Source organism: Choloepus didactylus, chromosome 22 (assembly GCF_015220235.1).
Source record: "Choloepus didactylus isolate mChoDid1 chromosome 22, mChoDid1.pri, whole genome shotgun sequence".
NCBI lineage: Eukaryota > Metazoa > Chordata > Mammalia > Pilosa > Megalonychidae > Choloepus > Choloepus didactylus.
Window position 1 is genome coordinate 24,657,748 of NC_051328.1, and position 24,486 is coordinate 24,682,233.

At 35.5% G+C, this 24,486-nt stretch overlaps 1 protein-coding gene across 1 annotated transcript in view; it reads left to right on the forward strand.

The window, feature by feature from the left end:
* Window positions 1-24,486, forward strand: part of NFAT5 (nuclear factor of activated T cells 5) — a 163,024-nt gene that overhangs the window by 85,480 nt on the left and 53,058 nt on the right. Inside the window, 1 exon segment of the mRNA XM_037815724.1 lies at window positions 15,195-15,320. Coding sequence (XP_037671652.1) covers window positions 15,195-15,320 — 126 coding nt within the window.

The window sequence follows — 24,486 nt, forward strand, 5'->3', positions numbered from 1 at the left end:
GTTTTTAGCTATTCGAGGCATCTGCCCTTTCCAGATAAATTTGATAACTAGCTTTTCCAAGTATGCAAAGTAGGTTGTTGGAATTTTGATTAGGGTTGCATTGAATCTGTAGATGAGTTTGGGTAGAATTGGCATCTTAATGACATTTAGCCTTCCTATCCATGAACGTGGAATATTTTTCCATCTTTTAAGGTCCCATTCTATTTCTTTTAGCAGAGTTATGTAGTTTTCTTTGTATAGGTCTTTTACGTCTTTGGTTAAGTTTATTCCTAGGTACTTGATTTTTTTAGTTGTTATTGAAAATAGTATCTTTTTCTTGAGAGTCTCTTCATTTTGTTCATTTCTAGCATATAGAAACATTACTGACTTATGTGCATTAATCTTGTATCCTGCTACTTTGCTAAATTTGTTTATTAGCTCTAGTAGCTGTATCATCAATTCCTCAGGGTTTTCCAGATATAAGATCATATCATCTGCAAATAATGACAGTTTTACTTCTTCCTTTCCAATTTGGATGCCTTTTATTTCTTTGTCTTGCCAATTGCCCTGGCTAGCACTTGTAGCACAATGTTGAATAACAGTGGTGACAGCGGGCATCCTTGTCTTGTTCCTGGTATTAGAGGGAAGGCTTTCAGTGTCTCGCCATTGAGAACTATGATGGCTGTGGGTTTTTCATATATGCTCTTTATCATATTGAGGAAGTTTCCTTCAGTTCCTACCTTTTGAAGTGTTTGTATCAAAAAGAGATGTTGGATTTTGTCGAATGCTTTTCAGCATCTATTGAGTTCATCATTTGATTTTTCTCTTTTGGTTTGTTAATATATTGTAATATATTGATTGATTTTTTTATGTTGAACCATCGTTGCATGCCTGGAATGAACCCCACTTGGTCATGGTGTATGATTTTTTTAACATGTTTTTGGATTCGATTTGCAAGTATTTTGTTGAGAATTTTTGCATCTATATTTGTTAGGGAGATTGGCCTGTAGTTTTTTTTTTGGAGCATTGTTGCCTGATTTTGGTATTAGATTGATGTTAGCTTCATAAAATGTGTTAGGTAGTGTTCCATTTTCTTCGATGTTTTGAAAGAGCTTAAGTAAGATTGGTGTCAGTTCTTTTTGGAAAATTTGGTAGAATTCCCCTGTGAAGCCATCTGGCCCTGGGCATTTATTTGTGGGAAGTTTTTTGATGAGGGAAGTTTTTTGATTACTGACTGGATCTCTTTGCTTGTGATTAGTTGGAGGTCTTCTCTTTCTTCTCTGGTCTGTCTAGGTTTTTCATATGTTTCCAGGAAATTGTCCATTTCCTCTACATTATCCAGTTTGTTGGCATACAGTTGTTCATAGTATCGTCTTATAATTTTTTTAATTTCTTCAGGATGTGCAGTAATGTCACCTTTCTCATTCATTATTTTGTTTATATGGGTCTTCTCTCTTTTTGATTTTGTCAGTCTAGCTAGGGTATTGTCAATCCTGTTGATCTTCTCAAAGTACCAACTTTTGGTGTTATTTATTCTCTCTGTTGTTTTTGTGTTCTCTGTGTCATTTATTTCTGCTTTAATCCTTGTTATTTCTTTTCTTCGACTTGATTTAGGGTTGATATGCTGTTCATTTTCTGGCGTCTTCGGTTGCTGCATTAGGTCTTTGATTTTAGCTCTTTCTTCCTTTTTGATGTATGTGTTTAGTGATATAAATTTCCGCCGCAGTACCGTGTTTGCTGCATCTCGTAGGTTTTCATATGTTGTGTTCTCATTTTCATTCATCTCTAGATATTTTTCAATTTCTTTTGTTATTTCTTCTTTATCCCACTGATTGTTTAGGAGCATGTTGTTTAACCTACAGGTGTTTGTGAATTTTCTAAGTCTCCGATGGTTGTTGACTTCTAATTATTTTCCATTGTGGTCAGAGAATGTGCTTTGAATAATTTCAGTTTTTTAAAATTTATTGAGGCTTGTTTTATGTCCCAGCATGTGATCTATTCTGGAGAAAGTTCTGTGAGCACTAGAGAAGAATGTGTATCCTGGTGATTTGGGGTGTAATGTTCTATATATGTCTGTTAAATCCAATTCATTTGTCAGATTGTTTAGGTTTTCAGTTACCTTATTGGTCTTCTGTCTGGTTGACCTATCTATAGGAGAGAATGATGTGTTGAAATCTCCCACAATTATTGTAACTCAATTGCTTCCTTTAGTTTTGCCAGTGTTTGTCTCATTTATTTTGTGGCACCTTGATTGGGTGCGTAAGCATTTATGATTGTTATTTCTTCTTGTTGAATTGCCCCTTTTATTAGTATGTAGTGGCCTTCTTTGTCTCTCATAACATCCTTACATTTGAAGTCTATTTTATCTGAGATTAATGTTGCTAGTCCTGCTTTCTTTTGGCTGTAGCTTGCATGAAATATTTATTTCCATCCTTTCACTTTCAATTTCTTTGTGTCCCTGTGTCTAAGATGAGTCTCTTGTGTGCAACATATTTGATGGTTCATAATTTTTGATCCATTCTGCCAATCTATATCTTTTAATTGGGAAGTTTTATCCATTTACCTTCAACGTTATTACTGTGAAGGCTTTTCTTGACTCAGCCATCCTGTCTTTTGGTTTATGTTTGTCAGAGATATTTTTTCCCCTCCCTCTCTTAATGTCCTTTAATGTGCCAATACTGAATCTCTTTAGTACTGAATCTTTCTCCTTATCTCTCTCACCTTTCTTTGTTTCTCTGTCGGTAGGGCTCTCTTTAGTATCTCAAGTAGGGCAGGTCCCTTGTTATCAAATTCTTTCAGCATCTGTTTGTCTGTGAAAACTTTAAGGGGTCCCTCAAATTTGAAGGAGTGCTCTGCATGATAAAGAATTCCTGGTTGGCAGTTTTTCTCTCTCAGAATTTTAAATGTGTCATGCCACTGTTTTTTTCCCTCCATGGTGGCCACTGAGTAGTCACTACTTAGTCTTATGCTCTTTCCTTTGTAAGTGGTGAATTGCTTTTCTCTTGCTGCTTTCAGAAATTGCTCCTTCTCTTCAGTATTTGATAGTCTGATCAGAATATGTCTCAGAGTGGGTTTATTTGGATTTATTCTGTTTGGAGTTCGCTGGGCATTTATGCTTTGTGTATTTATATTGTGTAGAAGGTTTGGGAAGTTTTCCCCAGCAATTTCTTTGAATACTCTTCCCTAGACCTTTACTCTTTTCTTCCCCCTCTGGGACACCAATGAGTCTTATATTTGGACATTTTATATTATCTATCATATCCTTGAGGTCCATTGTGATTTTTAAAATTTTTTTCCCCATTCTTTCTTCTGTTCTTTCATTTTCCGTTGTGTCATCCTCGAGGTCACTGATTTGCTTTTTTTTTTGTTTTTTATTTAATGTTATTTTGAAATAAATTCAAAGTTACAGGAGCAGTTGCAAAAACAATACAAACCCCATGCACAGCATACCCTGACCCCCCTCCCCCAATACCCTGATTCACCGACTTTAACACGCTGTCACACCGCCATTTCTTTCTTTCCCTCCCTCCCTCCCTATCATCCATACTCTATTGCTCTGTCTTCTGAGCATATGAGAGCAAACTGCACACATCCTTGAGCAAACACTGTAATTCACATATACAGTTCCCATGAACAAGAACATTCTTTTATGCATTCCCATTATGTGCAGCTAAGAAGTTCAAGAAATTCAACATTGATACAAAGCTTACATTCTATATTTCCTTTTTCTTTTTTTCTTTTTTTCTTATGTTCCAACTGTATCCCTTTGAGCCTCCTGTCCTCCATCCTCAGATCCCATCCAGGATCATCCTTGGCATTCAATTTTCATGTATTTAGAATGTCTTTTTTTTTTCTTCTTCTTTCAATTGTGGAAACATATATACAGCCTAAATCTTCCCATTCCACCCCATCCCTAGCACTCCATTAGTGGGATTAATCAAATTTAGAATGTTGTAATGCTATCACCTTCCTACCATCCATTACTAGAAATTTCCCTTCACCTCAAACAGCAACCCTACACTCATTTCTTAACTCCCCATTGCCGCTTCCCCCACTTCTCTTAACCCATACACTGCTTTTCATCTCAATGGTCATATTCTCTGATAATTTCTCTGTGTTTACTGTGGGACTTAAATTTAACCTCTTAAATCCATAACAACCTTGGTTTTCTTTGCTACCAACTTAACTTCAAAAGGACATGTAAACTATGTTCCTATACTCCTCCATTCCCCCACCTTTATATAGTTCTTGTCAAAAATTACATATTTTACATTGAGTCCAAAACCACTGATTTGTCAGTAGAGTTTATGTATTTTATATCATGTAGGAAGTAAATAGTGGAGTTAAAAATAAAAAATTATTGACTTCTATTTGTATTCCATTGTGGTCAGAGAATGTGCTTTGAAATATATTCACTTGTGGTTTTTTTTAGATTTACTGAGGCTTGTTTTATGTCCCAGCATATGGTCAGTTCTGGAGAAAGATATGTGATCACTAGAGAAAAATGTGTGTCCTGGTGATTTGGGATGTAAGGTTCTATATATGTCTGTTAAAATTCTCTATATCTCTTTCTTCTTTCTGTTGTTTCTCTGTCGGTAGGGTTCCCTTTAGAATCTGAAGTAGGGCAGGTCTTTAATTGGCAAAGTCTCTCAGGATTTGTTTGTCTGTGAAAAACCTAAGCTCTCCCTCGAATTTGAAGGAGAGTTTTGCTGGATAAAGTATTCTTGGTTGAAAATTTTTCTCTTAGTGTTTTAAATATGTCACGCCAGTGCCTTCTCATCTCCATGGTGGCCACTGGGTAGTCACAACTTAGTCTTATGTTGTTTCCTTTGTATGTGGTGAATTGCTTTTCTCTTGCTGCTTTCAGAACTTGCTCCTTCTCTTCAGTATTTGACAGTCTGATCAGAATATGTCTCGGAGTGGGTTTATTTGGATTTATTTTATTTGGAGTTCACTGGGCATTTATGCTTTGTGTCTTTATATTGTGTAGAAGGTTGGGGAAGTTTTCCCCAACAATTTCTTTGAATACTCTTTCTAGACCTTTACCCTTCTCTTCCCCTTCTGGGACACCAATGAGTCTTAAGTTTGGACGTTTTATTTTATCTATCGTTTCCCTGAGATCTGTTTCCATTTTTTTGATTTTTTTCTCCATTCTTTCTTTTGTCCTTTCATTTTCTGTTCTGTGGACTTCTAGGACACTGAGATGTTGTTCAGCTTCCTCTAGTCTTGTATTGTGATTATCCAGAGTATTTTTAATTTGGCCAACAGTTTCTTTTATTTAATTAATTCTGCGAGGAACTTTGTTTCTTCAGATAACTTGATCTGTGTGTTTGGAGTTGGATTCTCCATATCATCTGGTTTTATCATATGCATTGAGATTTTCTGTTGTTTTTGGCCTCTTGGCATTTGCTCTGCTGGACAGGATTCTTTTAATTTGTAAAAAAAAACCCTATCTAATTGTTTCAGAAACACTGGTGACATACACTTTCTCTAACTATCCAGCAGATGGCGTCTGTGAGTCACCTACACCTCTCAAGTCAGTTCTCCTCTTGTCCCCGCTGTGAGTGGGGAAATGATTCTTGTGGGGTCCAGCCAGAGAACTCAGCCTGGGTGTGCTGCTGGAGCTGTCCGCCCTGAATGTGGGGCGCTTGTACGGGTGGTCAGGGAGGAAGGACAGCTTCAATATTCAAATCCCCCCGGTTCCCGGAGATTCAAGGCTGCCGCAAGAGACCAAGCCTTCATTTCATTTCAGCCCCAGCCCCTGCCCCTCTCTCTCGATGTCTCACAAACCAGCAGACTTGGCGTAGTGTCTCTGGGATCTCCGAGCAGGTTGCCCTACCCAGCCGCGCTCCTCCAGGACCACTGCTGAGAAAATGCCGTACTACGTCATCCACGCGCGCCGTCCCTCAAGGGAAGCCCCGGGCCGCAGGGGCAAGCCGGCTCGCTTTCAGCCTTATGCAAAAATGGCCAAATGGGGCTTCTTCACACCCTCCTCCTTACACAGTTCCTCCTTCCCCGCTCCAGGACAACTGGCGGGGCTCTGGGCTGTGGGCACAACCTCAGGCAGGGGTTTATCCAGCCCTCCCGGGAGCGAGCTGCTAGTCGCAGGGATTCTTTCGGCTGCTGGCTCTCCACTCCATTCCCCCGCCCCCAGGGATATCTGCAGCGGGCTTTCTTCCAGGCCAGTCATGGAGAGGCCGGCCCAGCCCCCTCTTGCTGTGTTTTACTGCGTGTTTCCCATGATCGCACATGCAGCCGCTCGCACCTGCAGCCGCTCCTGGGTTTTCCCCTTTTTTCTTTTTTCTTTTTTTTTTTCCCAGACACCAAACCCTGGCTTCGCCGGATCGCCGCACGGCTGCGGGACTTCCAGCCGGCTTACTCACTCATTTCAGAATGCAGACTCTCAGTTTCACCAAGTATACAGCCCCTGAGAACTAGGAGATCTCATTCAGCTGGCACATTGCTGTAACTGGTATTCTGGGTCACTCTCCAGTCTTTATCTAGTGTTTTCCACGGAGGTGTTCCTTAGACCTGTCTCACCTAGCCGCCATCTTGGTTTCTCCAGAGTCTTTTTAATTTGGCCAACAGTTTCTTTTATTTCCATAAGATCTTCTATTTTTTAATTTAATCTTGCAATTTCTTCTTTATGCTCTTCTGGGGTCTTCTTTATGTCCTTTATATCCTGTGCCATATTCTTCTTCATGTCCTTTATATCTTGTGCCATGCTCTGATTCTTTGACTGTAGTTCTTTGATTAATTGTGCCAAATATTGTGTCCCTTGTGATCATTTGATTTAGGTGTTTGGGATTGTGTCCTCCATATCGTCTGGTTTTATCATATGCTTTAAGATTTTCTGTTGTTTTTGGCCTCTTGGCATTTGGTTTGCTTGATAGTGTTCCTTCAAGTTATAAAAAATACCAATATAATTTTTCAGACCTACAACTAACCAGCAACCCTACACTCTGACTAACCAGCAGATGGCATCTGCGAGTCACCTATTCCCTTCAAGTCAGTTCTCCACAATATTGTCTTTGTGATGTGTGGGGAAATGATTCTTGTGGGGTTCAATTTGTGCAGTCAGTTTGGGTGTGTTGTTGGTGCTGTCTGCCCTGAATATGGGGCGTGTGTCTGGGTAGTTAGGGAGGCAGGGCAGCTTTAATATTCAAACCTCCCAGGTGTTCCCGGAGATTTAAGGCTGTTGCAAGAGTCTAAGCCTTCATTTCAGTCTTGCCACAGATTTCCTCTGCCACTGACCCACAAGTCCCCAGCATTGACATAGGGTCCCTGGATTTTCCGAGCGGGCCCCCCTTCTCAGCTGTGATCTTCCAGGACCTCCGCTGCAGGAAGGCTGTGCTACCTCACAAGTGCACACCATCCCTCAACGGAAGCCCTTGGCCACTGGGCCATGCAGGGGCACTCCCAGCCTGATGCAAAAATGGCTGAATGGGGCATCTCAACCCCCCTGCTTTCGCACAGCTCTGCCTTCCCAGCTCCAGGACAACTAGCTGTGGGTGCACCCAAGACCCCTGTCCACTTCCGATATTTTAGCATGTGTGCGGTGCCATGGGATACACTCCGTGTCAGACTTGGTTTCCTGGCGCGGCTCTGGGCTGTGGTCCAGCCCCAGGCAGGAGTGTTGCCAGCACGCCCGGTAGCCAGCTGCAAGTGGTGCGGTTTCTTTCTCCTTTTGGCTTGCCCCCCTGGCCCTGAGACAGTCAGCAGCAGGCTATCTTCCATGCCAGACACCGAGAGGTTGGCACAGCCCGCTCCTGCCGTGCTTCACTGTGTGATTCTCACCGTTGCAACTGCAGCTGCTCCTGGGTTTTGTTTTTTTTTTTTTTTAAAGAACTAGTCTGTCTCCAAACACCGACCCCTGGTTTCCCCACACCACAGCGCGGCCGCCCGACTTTCAGCCGGCTTACTCACTCATTTCAGATTGCAGACTCCTGGTTTCACCAAATGCATGATTCCTGTGGTTTTAGCAAACCTTGTGCAGCTGGTGCATCGCTAGAATTGGTGTTCTGGGTCACTTTCTGGTTTTTATCTAGCATATTTCACGGAGGTGTCTTTTTGCCCTGTCTCACCTAGCCGCCATCGTAGGTTCTCCCGATTCGCTTTTCAGCTTCCTCTAGTCTTGTACTGTGAGTATCCAGAGTCTTTTTAATTTGGTCGACAGTTTCTTTTATTTCCGTAAGATCATCTGTTTTTTAATTTACTTTTGCAGTTTCTTCTTTATGCTCTTCTAGGGTCTTATTCATGTCCTTTATATCCTGTGCCATGCTCTCGTTCTTTGTCTTTAGTTCTTTGATTAATTGCTCCAAGTACTGTGTCTCTTCTGATCTTTCGATTTTGGTGTTTGTGTTTGGGTTATCTATATCGTCTAGTGTTTTCATATGTTTTAAAATTGTCTGTTGATTTTGGCCTCTTGGCATTTGCTTAACTTGATAGTATTCTTTTAGGATATATAGGCTGTTCTCCCCAACGTTGTCTTTGTGGTGAGTGGGGGTCTGAGTCTTGTGGGGGTCCAATTCGTGCACCAAGTTTGCGTGTGTAGTTGGTGATGCTCACCCTGAATATGGAGCGTGTGTCTGAGCGGTTAGGGAGGCATGGTGGCTTTAATAATCAAATCTCCCAGGTGTTCCTGGAGATTTAAAGCTGTTGCAATAGTCTAATCCTTCAGTTCAGTCTCGCCACAGTTTGTCTCTGCTGCTGACCCACAAGTCCATGGTATTGGCATATGTTCCCTGGGACTTTTGAGTGGGTCCCTTTTCCATGCCCAGCCCTCCTGCTGTCTCTGCTGAGGGAAGACTGTGCTACATCACAGGTGAGTGCCATCCCACAAGGGAAGTTCTGGGCCACAGGGCTGTGTAGGGGCGTTCCCAGCCTGCTGAAAGGATGGCTGAATGGGGTGTGTTAATTCCCCCCTTTTCACATAGCTCTGCCTTCCCAGCTCCAGGACATTTAGCTGTGGGTGAGTGAAAGGCTGTTGTCCATGCCAGATATTGTGGCGTGTGTGCGTGTTGCTGGAAACACTTCCCATCACTCTGGGTTGTTTGGGGCAGCTCTGGGCTGTGGCACTGGAAAGATGGCTGTAAGGGGATGTCCCCCTTTTCTTGGTAAGTTCTGGTGTTTAGCGAATTTTCTCAGCCACCAGACTTACTGCTTTGTCCCTCAGAGCTATCTTAGCTGTGCCCTTTCCTGGGCCCAAATTGCAAGTCTGTGAGGCTTTCTGTAATGGACTTCTTAGAAAAAAAAAAAAAGAAAGAAAGAAAGGAAAAGAAGGGCCCTCCTTGCAGATCTAACGGGCTGTTGAAATGCTCCAAGACAGGGAGTTTATGTCCATTAAGGAACAATCAAGAAAGTAGAGAAACCGGCTCTTCAGACATGGGGCCTCGCCCTCTGTATTTGCATATGTGCCTGATTCTGTTTGAGCCCTGCCCTTCTCCGTTATATGTTCACCGAACTCCTAAACGTCTCTGTTTTTATTTTGGGTCTCTTTTTGCTGTTCTTGCTAGCCCTATCACCTCTGAGCTGGGCTGACTGTTCCCAGATTTTCTCCAGTGTCTGGTCTCAGTCTATCTATGCTTGGAATTTTTGGTCAGCAGCCTGAGTTTTCAATCAGAGCTGCAACTATAGTTCTCCCTTCTGGTTCCCAGCACCGACGACCCCTCCTCCCATAGGACTGAGTGTGGCAGGTAGGGCGCGGGTCCCCTGGCAGCTAGAACTTACAGATTTCACTGATCTCAGCTGTTCCATGCATTTGTGAGTGTTGTATAAAGCATGCCCAAAGTTGGATTGTTCTGTGGTGTCTGGTCTATGCAGTTCCTGGCTTTCTACCTACCATCCTGTGGGAGTAACTAAAACCTATACCTCAGCACTCCACCATCTTGCCCCGCCTCCCTCATGATACATTCTTCATACATAGACCTAATTTTAATTATTTTTGTTTGGTTTGATCATATATTTCTAGTAAAAAGAACACCCATGACCCCACTGTCCAAACCAACTTATTTCTGTTCCTTCTTTGTCCTATCTCCTTGTCTTCCCATCAAAGGAAATCACTATCTTAAACTTTTTGTTTGTTTCCTTTTTTTTTTTTTGATCACACACATTTTTTCTTTTTTTTACTATTGCACAAGCCTCAGATTCTTTATTGGTAAAACCTACCCCATAGGATTGTTTTGAGATTAAATGAGAAAATACATATAACAAGCTTTGCCTGGCTCTCCAAAAATGCTCAATAAATGATAACTCGTAATTGTATTATTATTGTTGTTATTTTGATGAAAGAGAAGATCAAGGAAAACATGTCTTTTTTTTTTCTCAGCTGTTTCCTTTAGTTTATCATTCTGGACTTTTCTGAAGGAACTTGAAGGAGTATAAGGGGAAAGGGTTTGAGAAATTTTCATATTTTCCTGCACTTAAGTAATAACACTATGAAGCAGTAGAGAATGGGGTTTGGGTGATCAACAGTTAGGGCACAGAGTGCTCAACTAAGAAGAAAAAAAATTGAGCTGCACTATTAAATTTCCAAATTTTCCCTTCTTTCTCTCTGTCCCATGCCCTCAGGATAAGATTCGTGTCCACTTTGAGACTGATGTAGTAAAGTGAAATTCTTCTACCCTCTCATAGCCATTGTTGGAGAATAAAAGACTATGTTGGCCCAGAAATAATCAGTGACATAAATGGATCAGAGTTTACAGAATGACCAAGGAAATAAGCCAGCCAGTCAGCTCATTTCTGCATTGTTCACCTTCCCATCCAATATTGGGAAGCATTAATTTTCTTTCGGAATCAGGAAATATTGATTTCACTCCTTCATTTACTCCTTCCCTCTAATTGCCCTAGGCTATGTGCTATCGCACCAACACAAGACAGTTCTTGATCTTCTGAATCTGCTCCCCTTTCTGCCTACTTTCTTTTTTCATACATTTATATTAACAATTTATATCAGTGCAAGTATTTATTATATTGCACTTGCCCTCATTCTACTATACATGGATATTTAAGCATTGTGCTTATAATGGGATTTGGGTGAACTAAAATTTATAATGAACCATTAAGTGAGTTGATTAATTGTGATTATTGTACTGTCAAATTCTTAGCAGCATTAGTGAAAAAATATACAAGAAAACAGTCATCCCAATCCTGACAGACTGAGGAAAGTCTTCCTTAGAAAACCGAAGTAAAAATCACTTTGAGATTAAAAAAAAGTGAATGAGTGCATGTAAGCATTGCACAGGAAAAGTTTTTACCAGATGTTGCATTAATCCTTATCAAATTTCATCTTATTCCTTTGGGCAGATATTCCAGCCTTCCATGATCTATAATGAATTACTACAAGCTGTATATTCCTCTTAAGCCTGTGTTGTTAGCAAATTCAATATCTCTGTTCAAGTTGTTGATAGAAAATAAGATGAAAAGGAAAGTACTTGATACAGTGGTGCTTAAACACCTCCCTCCAGATTGAACCTATACATTTTTGTTTGCTGTTGCTTAGAAACCATCTATTTTATTAAGTCTGCATTTCTTCATCTTGTTCATAAGAACTTTTTAGGGTTTTTATCAGGTATTTTACTGAATTTTTGATTGCTGTGCCTGAAGCCTTTTCCTGATCCTCCAGTAGAAGAGCCTTAATAAAAAAGCAGATTAGTTTGACTGCAGCTGGGTCTTCTTCATCATTTTGCTTCTCACAAATAGAAGCTATGTGAAGAGGTATTTTTATCCATGAAGTTTATCAGGAACATTGATATAGAGACCTTGGTTTCTCTTGTGCAGTTCTCACTTGTGTTTATTCTGTTTCTCTTTTTCTCTACCCCCCTTTTTTTTTTGGAGTCATAATCATTCATTTAATATGCATTGAACATTTAAAACTACCTCTATTCCCATGTTTTTTAGTAGAATTGTTTCTTTTTTTTATTCATTTTATTGAGATACATTCACATACCACGCAGTCGTACAAAACAAATAGTACATTCGATTGTTCACAGTACCATTACATAGTTGTACATTCATCACGAAAATCGATCCCTGACACCTTCATTACCACACACAAAAATAACAAGAATAATAATTAAAGTGAAAAAGAGCAATTAAAGTAAAAAAGAACACTGTCTACCCCTTTTTTTTAATATAGATAAGAATGATTTATTGATGTGAAACCCTTTGTATAAGCAAATAGTCCAATGAAACTGAAGTTCAAGGGGCTTTTCCCTTTTTTGAAACAACTTTATTGATATATAATTTATATATCAAGTTCACCTATTGTTCATGGCAGTAATAGATATGAACATAAAAAAATCCATTTAAAGTATAGAATTCAATGGTTGTTAATGTATTTACAGATTTGCATAGCCATCACCATAATTTAATTGTAGATTAAATTTCAAAACTCCAAAAAGAAACCTCATATAAATTCTTTTTATAAATTTAGAAATAATTTTACTTTTATTGTCTAGGAAAATCTTTTCTCAAGAAGCTACCTTTCCATTGTGGATTTCCCATTCTCTTTCTTCATAGTCTATGTTTATAAATCTAGAATTTTCTTCCTCCCTCATCTATCTGAACCAACTTAAATGATAACAAGAAAAATATATATTGTGACAATGTGAGAGAGCTAACTAGTACTTACTTAGGACTCTAGTTGTCATAACGAATAAACTTATCCTAGTAAAAGCCAAATCACTAAAAGACTTCACTCATCAGTTCTATTTCTCTCCTTCAATTATTAAAATAAGTCAATCAATCCAAACAAAACATTGGATATAGTGCCTATGTTCTTGTTTAGGATATAATGTGCCTATGTTCTTGTTTAGAAGTTCTTTCTTTGGATAATGGAGACTGTAAAAGTGTTTAATTTAGATTGAATTTAGGATTAAATGATAGATTGAATTTAGAATTAAATGACAAATAGTAGTAATAGTATAATTTCTATTCCTTTTAATTTTGATGTCTGATGGGAAACAGATTTAAGAAAAAGGCCAATGTATGTGATCAGGTTGTACAATTATAGCCTGGTGGGGGAAATTTTGAGATATTGGGGTGAAAGAAGAGGTTAGTTAAGTTTTTTAAGTTACAGAGCCAGCCCAGTTCTGTCTGAAATTGGAGCCTGTGCTGATATCAGATATATTAACTACTTCCCTTGGATAACTCTGATAAAACTTCTGGCAGGCCTGACTTCTTTAATTTCCAAACACTGGGGTAGTTAATCAGGAAAAAAAAAAAAAACAAAGAAACTTGTAATGAATGAATCCACGCTTCCTACACCTTCCACTTGACCTTACATTTTACTTTGTTTTAGGGTGGCTATTATTTGGAGGTGGGGAGACTGTGAAGAATATTTGGAATATAACAAATTCTGTATTGTTACTTTCCAATGTACTTTTATTAACATTGCTTTCATACCTTGCATTTTAGACTCAATTTTACATCCTTCTTTGAGAAAGTATTTCAGTCCACAATAGTTTGTTTTGTTTGGATTGACTGATTTATTTTAATAATGGAAGAAGTAGAGAAATAGAACTGACAAGTGAAGTCTTTTAGTGATTAGGCTTTTACTAGGATAAGTTCATTTGTTATTTATAAGTTTATTTTGGTAGAGCCCTTTTTTCATCTAAGCTATTTTTATTTTCGAATTTCCTTTTTGTTTGGACTAAAAAAATGGGCTTGACTACTTTTCTTTTATGTATAAGGATCTTTTATTTTCAATATAGATTAAAGAAGATGATTATATTAAAATGATTATTTGGTCATACGGCATTTCTATTTTAATTACCTTCTTCCTCTTCCCCCTGCTCCCCTTAAGCAATCTTCTTTTGAAGATGTAAGTAATTTGCTTAAACCTTTTAGCAACATTTGAAAAAGCTGAAAATTTTCAGCCAGGGCGTATTATATTCGAATAGATGTGGAATTTGCCAGATGCTTTGAAGATAAAAATTTCAAGTGTTAGGTATTAGGATTTTTTAAAAGAAACCTTTACCTTGATTCTTTACTGTGAATAAAGATTAAGAGGACAATTTCTAATTTTAGCTTATCTTCTTGACCTTATTCCCTATCCCTAGCCACATCAAAGTTAGGTTGCATACTTTAGTGATTAACTGGGAGGATCAAAGTATTTATAAATTCAGTAATCAGTTAACTACAAGTATTGTCTATTACCAAGGATAAAGTATCTAATAGTGCTACCTTTATTTTTAATCACTCATGCAGAAATTAATAATCTTCTTTAACTGTTGGAATGTTAGGGTTCTTGGAATATTTGGCAAGTCCATTAAACTCTGTGTTCAGTTCCTTTTTAAAGTGGGCCTATACTTCTAATTGATCTTTTGAAGTTCCTTCCAGCATTGAGTTTACTACCTTTGAAGGATATTTTGAGAATTATTTCTGTCCAGAAATCACTGTCCAATTATAATTACAAAAGAATTTTTAAAGTAGTAGATATAAATTTAATTTATGGTCAATTAAAGTATTATAAATACTTCTAAAAGGTATGGTATTCTTTAATCTGGGATAGAAAAGCAATCATAGTTTAATGAAGGTAGTGATGCTTTCTCATTTAAGAGTATATTATACATGTGCCTTTCCAAGGTTGGAGATGCGTGAGACAGTAAGATATATTTCCTTGAACTGTGACATTCATTTTAGCTTCTTTAGGAGGAAAAACATATTATGATGGTGTCGAATTAAAATATTTGTTTAAGGATTCTGGATGAAAGAGTAGGTCTAGACTAATAGACTAATTGGAGAAGCCAATTTAAAGCAAGATATACACTAATATATGATATCTCATATGTAAAGGATGATAAGTTATACCCTTATTATTACAGAAAAAGATATTGGATATCTTGGGTTATTTGACATTTCTTTTATTCTGTCTGCTTTTTTCCAGGTTCAAAATTTAATCTTTCCCTGGGAACTATCTTATGATTAAATATTTTTAACATAAGGAATAAAGCCGAGAAAAAATGGGACAGAACTAATGGAAAATTCATTCTTCTGTTCAATAATATTATATAATAATAGAGAAAATATTTGCAACATTAATTTTTACAACATGAAATCTTTATAACATTAATTGTGTTACTTTTTTGGTGAATAATATAGTTCTCTGTGAAAGCAAAGACATATATTTTCATTTTGTGCACATGTATTTAGGTTGTTGATTCACACTGTAAAAAAAATAAAAAAATTTTATTTCTCTTTCTCCCCCACAACAGAATCTGTCTATGATCTTCTCCCAAAGGAGTTACAGTTACCTCCATCTAGAGAAACATCTGTAGCATCAATGAGTCAGACAAGTGGTGGTGAGGCAGGCTCGCCTCCTCCAGCTGTAGTTGCTGCTGGTATGCATTTCATTTTACTTTATTTAAGAAAACTAGGTTATTATCTGGCCAACATGAACAGTGCTGACGAAGTTCGTTTCAAAAAGAGTGTGATTTGAGAGTTTGTTTTAGGAGGTTTCAAAATTTATACTTTTAACATTAAAATTTTTGATATAATTTTCTTCATGTAATTTTTTCTCACAATTGGCACATCTCTAAGTACCATTTCTTAGAATAGACCTTGTCTTCAAATACAGTAACTGATTTAAAGCTGGTTTTGTTGACTACACTTAAAAAAGTTAAATACCAAGCTATGGATAGAAAATCATATTTGAGTCTCCGTTTTCAATTATTTTTTTTTAAATTTGCCACAGGAAAAAAAACATTTTATGTTGGATGAACTGAAAAAGAACTCAAATACTCAAATTTCTTTTCTGTTCATAGCATGTTACTATAACCTTTCCCCTACATTTAAAAATATATGTGATTTTGTACTTATTTTTAATTCAGAAAATAATGGAAGATTTGAATGTAGTATTTATTTAAAGATAATTTTCTTATGTCATTGAAAAAGTATGGAAAGTAGTTTTGAAATTTACCATGTTTATTTTTACTAAGCTCTCAAATCATACACTTTATAATTGGTTCAAAATTTTATTTTGAATTAGAATAAATTCAATTTATTGACAAAATAATAGATTGACAAAATAATAGAAAAAAGTCTTGATCAGTGATAAATTAGTGTGAATGCTTTCTATAATATTACTTGGCCCAACTGTAATTCTTTTTTTAGTTGAGTTTATAGACTGCTATGTGTGTTTGCTTTATTAAATGAAAAAATTTTTTAATATATTTTGAAGTTTTATTAGTCTTTCATTAGAGGTTTCTTGCCATATATGATACCTCTCATCTTTTAAAATAGTAAAGTTCTCAGAACATTTTTTTCCATAAATTCTTTTAGTTTCAATAGAATAACAGTGAAGTGGAAAGTTGTAATTCAAATGAGGCTATTGGTACTATAGTAGAACTTGAGATATTTTTCTTGTATGCATCAAATTATGTACCATTAACCTTGTGTACCAATCTTTCCCCTGAGCTGTATAGTATAGTACATAGCCTTCCTAGTTGAGGGCCAGAAAACTTAAAACATGGCAAAGAAGCTTATCAGCCCTGCTCACTGTTCATGTGTTGCCAGACATTTTCTAACAGATTCTGTGGATTTAATTGTGAATTAGTGAACTATTTAGGAACTGCGTTTATAAGATAACCTGGTTTCACATTATATTCACTGAGTTCTGAAATGGCCTGAATATTTTTTTCTGGAATTGGGAGTTTTAAATCTGGTTAAAAATTGTATCAGATAGTAAAATGTGAAAGAAATAAGATATTTCCTGTGAAATATTTCACTTTAAATCCACAGGTAGAAATTGACTAACTGATTTCTTTTGAGTCTTTTGAGATTGTTTTTTAAAGACATGTTGAATCTGTATAGAACTAAAAGTCTGTTCTTCTGTGCTTTTTAACATCTGTTGACAGTAGATCCAGTTCCTTATAAAAGTTGAAAGAACTTTAGCTAGATTTGGAAAAAGAACACTTACTTTTAAATAATACCAAACTCAATTTCAAAAGTTCTTTTATAAAAATATTGGAAATTCTTATACTTGGGTTCACTGATGAAATGTTAGTCCCTGCCCATCCCGCCCCTACCATATATTTGAGAAAATCTTCTCCAGATAAATTAAATTGAAAGCTATGAGTGAAGAAATGAGTTGAAAAATCATGAAAATAAGATATTTAACCAAAGGAAGTATCCTGAATTACAAAAGATGGTAAAGAGAGTAGGAAGGTGATCTCAGCAGTTTTCTTATATTCACACATGGAAAGTTTCTGTGATCTAAAACCAAGTCTTTTGTTATGCTTTTTTCCATAAATTTACTCTTAGTAACCAACATAGTCTATTCTAGGAATCTAATGTCTTATTGGTAGAAGAGCATCTTTACCTTATTCCATTATGGGTAAGAGAGTTTAAATTACAGATAATTATCGTAAGGGAATTAGTACATATAATGAGGGTCACGTTTTTATTTGACATATTAATATCCTTGATGACATAATTGTCAAAGAGAGATATTTAGAATATATTACTAGTTACTCCTTGTTTTCCTGGACAAAAGACTAGATATATAGGGAAAGGTACATTAATTTAGACTTCTGTGAGTTTTTTTAAAAAAATTTATCTATAGCCTTTTGCTGTTTAAATATGAAATGCATAAAAATGATCATTCTTAATGTAGTTAATTCTTCAGAGTTTTGAAGGAGCCGGATTGGCTGCTATCAGGTATGAGGGCCTGGTGGGAACAGACTTCTAGTTCTGCCATATAAAGGTTTGTGTTTCACAAGTTCTAAATCAATTTAAATTTTAAAACTTAGAGTCTGGGTATATGGGTGTTCATGGACAGTCTTTGTTACTTATTTATTACAAATCTGTTTCTCAGATTCACCAATCTAGATTTTTCCTCCTTTATGTAACTGAGGGAATGAATAAATATGATGCTGCTAATCCACAACCCAGAATATTGGGTAAAAGAGTATCTTTCAGCCCTTTTCTCCTTCTACACTATTCACACACTTTTAACACACTACCATCAGTAAAATCTTTTTATCCTGTGAGTCTCCCAGGGTTTGGGGATGGGATAACTCTTCTCTCCATGGGCCAAGTGTCACAATCTGGGAGGTGTAGTGTAGTTGAGAATCATTAGCTTGAAATTTGTTCTCCCTGTTCTTAAGACTTCTGTTTTTGTCCCAGTGGAAAGGTAGTTATAGTTTGAGGTTAAATGTACAAATGAATAAAAGCTTTAGAAATACAGACTTTCTTAACAGTATTGCAGGATCCAGTAGCTAAGACAGAGACCATTTTCCTGAAACAAAAATGTTATCCAATCTTTTCTGCAAAGTAAGGAGTTGTTCAAGAAGAAATGTGAATTGTGAAAGAATTCTTTTTGTTTGTTTTTTAATGAATCCTATATTATCGGTTATAAAGAACTAAAATGTAGGTATTATTTAGGAGGATTAAAACAAACCAACAGTTGTCCCAGAATTTGGGTTTTGTTTTGTTTTGTTTTGTTTTTTTAAATAACAGCTTTATTGAGTTGTAATTCACATATCATACAGTCAGGTATTGTTTTTAATCTACTTATGTATCTATAGTTTTTATCCTTAAGTTGACTTAGTTTATTTAAAATAGGAAATCTATTACAGAGGTGAGCAATAAACTTTAGTCTTCATTTTAAAAAATAAAATTATTTTCTCATTCTATCCTAGACTCTGTTTTTTGCCTTCATTTTGGTATATGACTTATGTTTATTAGTTTATATCAAAATATGATATTTTGATAAGGGTACTGTTTCAAGCAAAAATCTTTTAGTTTGTTTAAAAGTATTTATTCTCATTCTTGGGTTAAACAATAAATTAATCAATCCGTAGATTTTATAATTCCACTAGAGAATCTCAACTCTTCAAAGAATAACTAGTTAGTAATTCCTTTTTTGTTGTTTTCACTGAATTATTTTACTTTTAATATTAGTACTTTTTTAGAGATAATATGTTCTCAGTACACTAATACTTTGTATCAGTTTTAATATAATATAAAACTCATAATAAAACATATAATAGAAATCTCTGTTGAATATCTATTTGTTAGATCACTGTAAGGTTTTTTAAGGCTGTAATTTGAGCTAATAACTTTATATGAAGTGATCCATATAACATACTTTTCTTTTGGGAAGGCCTTTTGGAAGAGCATTATTAAACAATATTGAGTTCTATGCCACAGCAATGAATAAATTTCAAGTATGTTACAGGTATTTTGTCTGCTGAAAAAATTTGATTGAATGCTGCTTATACAATAGGAAAGGAAACTAGAGAACCATATTGTTGTCAAAGAACAGCTATGCTTTAATTCATTTCAGGCATCTTAATCACTGAAATTGAAATCATAGGAATATCTACTGAAATAAAATGAAATAAAGTAAAATAAAATAAAATAAGCAGAGTAATCATGGCATGCCAACACCTCATATTACTGGAGCCACAACATTTCATTCATTTTTGTTTTAAGAGGGAATCTCTTTGTTAAACCTTTGCATAGGTATTTTTTGCATTGAAAATTGCAAAAAAAAATTTTTTTAGTTGATCGTATTAGTTAATAAAATACCTTGTAATTCTAAAAAGAAGTTTATTTTTCCAGTTTATAATAATAATGCATTTTCATAACCAACTTAAATTGTTATACATTCTTGCTGGGCTGAAAATTATTTTGTCTTTTTGAAGACAGTTGTTGGCTCCATGTTATTATTCTCTTGTTTTGGAAACATTTTGAAAAAAAATGTTGAATTCCTGAAAAAAAAAACAGGAATATCTATAAACTATCCAGAAGAACAAGACTGCACAAAATGAGGCGAAGAAAATATGTTATCTTTTTTGGGTTTCCACTATGCAAGAGGAATTGTGCGAGACAACTTGCATTTCATCATGTGTAATCCTATTTCATTTAATCCTCTCAGCAACAAGGCACCTCTTTTCTTTCCTTCTGATGTCTAAATTTTTTACTCCTTGCTATGGTACTCTAAGGAGTTTAGAATTATGTGCTATCACTTCAATTAAGGAAACACAAGATCCTGGACTAGGGAGTATGTAGGATATTGAGTTGAAAAAGCTGTATTCCTTCCCCTCTATAAATTTCAGAATCTGCAAAATGGGACTGTGAGTTCTAGAAGAGTATTGATTTTTAATAAAAGTGATTTAAAAGAACAAAATTGCATATCCCATTGAATTTATCCTAATTATTTACTTGTGTTAGAAAAAATATTTATAGTTATGTAATTTGGATTTTCTGTAGTTGACTAAATTTAAAGAACAAATTTGCCTTTGCTCACTGTCCTGAATTAACTGGTAGAACATATTTCAGAATTTTGGCCATTTATATAGTATACTGTTCCCAAGATTAAAGATCAAGTCCGTTACCTGGAAAGGTAATTCACCTGTGCAGCCTGTGTTTTTGATGTTGTGAGCTAAAAATGTTGAGTTGATTTGGTTATTCCTTATAGCCATTCCTCCTTTTTCTAGAAAGCTGGAACACTTCTAAAAGGAAACCAAATCCTAGTTACAAACATGTTACAAGTAGATTTGAAAATCTCTACTACTCCTGTCTTTTATACTGAAAATGCTTAGTATAATACATACATATATACATGTATAGAATTTATTTATTTATTTATTTATGTATTTATTTATACTGAAGTTTACATTATTGGAATGAAAAGAAGCAGCAAACTTAGACCATAATCATCAATTCAGACACAATTGCTAATTTAGGAGGCCATTTCATATTTTTTTTTTTTTTTTTTTTTTAATCTACATTATTATATAATTGTCTTCAGGAGTCCAGGCTGCTGGGTTGGAGTTTGGTAGTGTCAGGTATTTACTTCTAGCTATTCCAATACATTAAAGCCTAAGAGGTGTTATCTATATAGTGCATAAGAATGTCCACCAGAGTGACCTCTCGACTCCATTTGGAATCTCTCAGCCACTGAAACCATTTTGTCTCATTTTGCATCCCCCTTTTGGTCAAGAAGATACTCTCAGTCCCACGATGCCGGGTCTACATTCATCCCCGGGAGTCATACTCTGCGTTGCCAGGGAGATTTACACCCCTGGGAGTCGGGTCCCACGTAGGGGGGAGGGCAGCGAGTTCACCTGTCGAGATGGCTCAGTTAGAGAGAGAGAGAGGAGGCCATTTCATATTATGAATTATCATTGACGAGAAGTGTAAGCATGGTCTGTTATTGCTTTGTTCCTTACATGGTCCTCTTTATTTATTGTCCGTTTAATAATTTTTTAGCAACAACTTTATAAAAATTGTGATTTATTCAGTTTCTGATAGAATAAGGTCATTTTTATGTCATGTGAATCTGTAGAGCAGTATTAACTGGTCACATTCTCAAACATTCATAGGCCAAACAAATAAATAAAATAGATACAATTTCATTTTTATATTTTTTTGAACAATTTTGCTTAACAAATTAATGCATAGAAGTGGGCTTATTTTTTTTTATCTCACTAATAATATTGATAATATAAGCAAAATGTACTGACAAAACTAGTTTTCTAAAACTAATAAAGTTGTATAAGTAACACTCTAGCTGGGGCAAGAAGGAGGAAAATGGATTAGGGTAGAGCAAAACAAAAGCTTCAGCTGTGTCTGTGACAATTTTTCTCTTAAACAATCAATCAAGCACAGTAAATGGTAGCATTTGTCAAATATGGGTAGGAGATACATGGATGTTGGTTTTAAACATTTCATAATTTATAAAATACCAGCTGGAAGATGATAAAAATACTAAGTCCAAATACCCAATAAAACTATGCTCTTAAAAAGTGATAAAGGTGTGGGATATATTAGATACTTCATGAATTTGTTTTTGGTATAATTAAGGGTACATTTCACTTCATTCCTCCATAATTTCAAGTATATATCTATTGGCAGTATCTGTTTAGCCCACTGAGGTAAAATTCTTCCTTCCCATGACATTCCTTCATAACAATGTAGTATTGTCAAATGAATTAAATTGGAAGATGAATAAGAGCACACTTTAAAGTGCTAGGCCCATGTAGCCACCATCTTGATTTAAAAAAACTTTTTTTTACATATACACACATAGAGTTTTTTTATTTCTATTTATTTTTGCCACCTATGAAATATAATAGAAATTAAATTAACATGATCTTTGAAATCATAAAGACTTAATTTTAATCTTATTGCTATTATATCATTTGTATCATATGGACAGAATCTTGGGAAAGTTAAATTCTTAATACTTTTTCTCCTTTAACTGGGCAATAATACCAACTTTCTCTTAAAGTTATTAGGAAGACAAATATGTAAAACACCTTATTTTGCCTGACAATTGAGGATTACTCAATAAATATTGACCTACCTTTCCTATCTATGTTTCTCCTGTCATGTGTTACTTTTTTAGAAAAAAATAGATTTTATTTTTATAGAAATCTATTTTTTAACCTTACTTTGATTTTTCTTTTCTTTGAATTCTCACCCACTCTATTTTTTAGCCTTATTTTGAAGTTTAGCATATCAGTCAAGATGTAGCCACACAATGGCCATGGGATTTATATTCTGACTCTTACTCTCTAACTTGGGCACTCTCTCAATAGGATCACTTGTATATAAAAGGAACTTTGAGAGGATAATGAGTTGTAGGAAGAATAGGCAGTTTCCAGTGAATGATATTTCTGCAAAGTTGACTGAATTCTCCCTCTGCTTTTTTTTTTTTTTTTAACTTGCGTGATAAAATTGCATGGTCAAAAAAAAAAAAATTGCATGGTCAGTTATCAAAAGCCCAATTATCAAAACTTGAAAGAGCAATTTATGGCTATCTTCTGGTTTTTACCTGGACAGTTTCTTTTGTCTACAGTTGGATTCAGTGTACTCTAATCCAGACCCAGGTATAAAACTTGATTAATTAAATCAGAAAAATTCAGTAATACAAACGCTACTTTCTTTTACTTTTTTGATCATTTCTGAAAAGAAGGGTGAAGACATTTGGACTAGGATTGGCAGTGATGCCTTTATTATTTAATATAAAATACATTAAAAACGTATTTGATGATTAAGCAATGACATGATTTTCAAAAAACAGCCATCTGGGCTGTTTTTTTCCCTCCAATTTTTAAGTTAATGTATGATAACCTGTTTTTGTTTTAAAGTAAGATTACCTTTCAAGTATTATAATAACTTGTCCTCCTGGGATCTTAGGTAGTATAGTAAATGTAGTTATCAGCTAGTATAATTATTTCCTTTTTTTTTAAAATAATTATTTCCTTTTGTATTTAAATTATTCAAGGTAGAGGATTCTATCTGGACTTTCAGTCTCTTCACTTAGTATTGACCAGTTTAGGTACCCAGTGGTTACTAAATAGCTGGATGTTAGAAAGCACCTTTCTCTTCCAATAGGAAAGAATTTAAAAACCAAATTATTTAATGTCTACCCAGTATATGTACTTAGATACTTTGGGTTGAATAGGACAAAAGACATACTTAAGACATTGCTTTGGGTATCAGGACATTTGTTAGCATTTTATTTTTCAAGAAATATTCCTTAATAATTATTTTGTGAGTGTATTAATGGCACTCTGATAAGGTAAAAATAATTATTTTAGGAGAACTCAGATTAAAAACTGGAGAGTAAAAAAAACTGGAGAGTAATTATTTTATAGCATTAGAACCTTGAATGGCAGTGTAATTGACTAGGGCAGAAAAAGATGGTCTCCAATAAATTAATAACGTATCTTTCCACTTCAGTAGTAGTGCTAATCATTTTTTTAAAAATAGAGCCTCTAGGGTCAGAAATTTTATGCACAATAGTATATCTAATTTTAAAGTATAAATTGGTAACTTTTTGAAGAGGAAATGAGGAAGTACAGGGAAGTGACCTGAGAAATAAAAAGATTCTTTTGCTGCTAAAATACAGATATTTCTTACAGCTTGACTGTATTGGTTGGAATATATCCTGTTCCACTCTTAAGGGAATTTGGGTAAGGGCACAGTCTAAAAACACTGGAGAAAGGAGAACATTCTGGTTTATGGATTAGATTGCATTAGTAAATGGGAGAACAAATTGGTGAATATGAGTTAAATATTTTAGATAAGAAATTTCCCACATGCAAAATATTTGGATGTTAATAATTTAGTTTTTTTAACTTTGTTTTGAAACATTGCTTATTGTAGCATGTAAACTTATGTTGGGTGGAAAAAGTACATATGGGAAACTGAAACTGTTTTAAACATGTAAACTAAATGATCAACCCTACAATTTTTTTTTTTTTTTTTTTTTTGTAAAGTAATATGGATTGCTTATTTTGTTTGCTGGGATGCTAGTTGTTTTTTCTATTAATACACTTAACTTGCATTCTAGCTTCGCCATTCAGAGACAGGCATCGTGTGGTGGGTTGTGTGAGAGTGTCTGTCAATAGTGAAGACAAATAGTGCCAGAGACACTTAACTCATCCAATCTCACCCAGGGTATAGGTCGGTCTCATTTTCAGACTTCTTCATAAGTCTGTCTTTCTCCTTCCTTCTTCCCTTCCTTCCTCCCTCCCTCCCTCCCTCCTT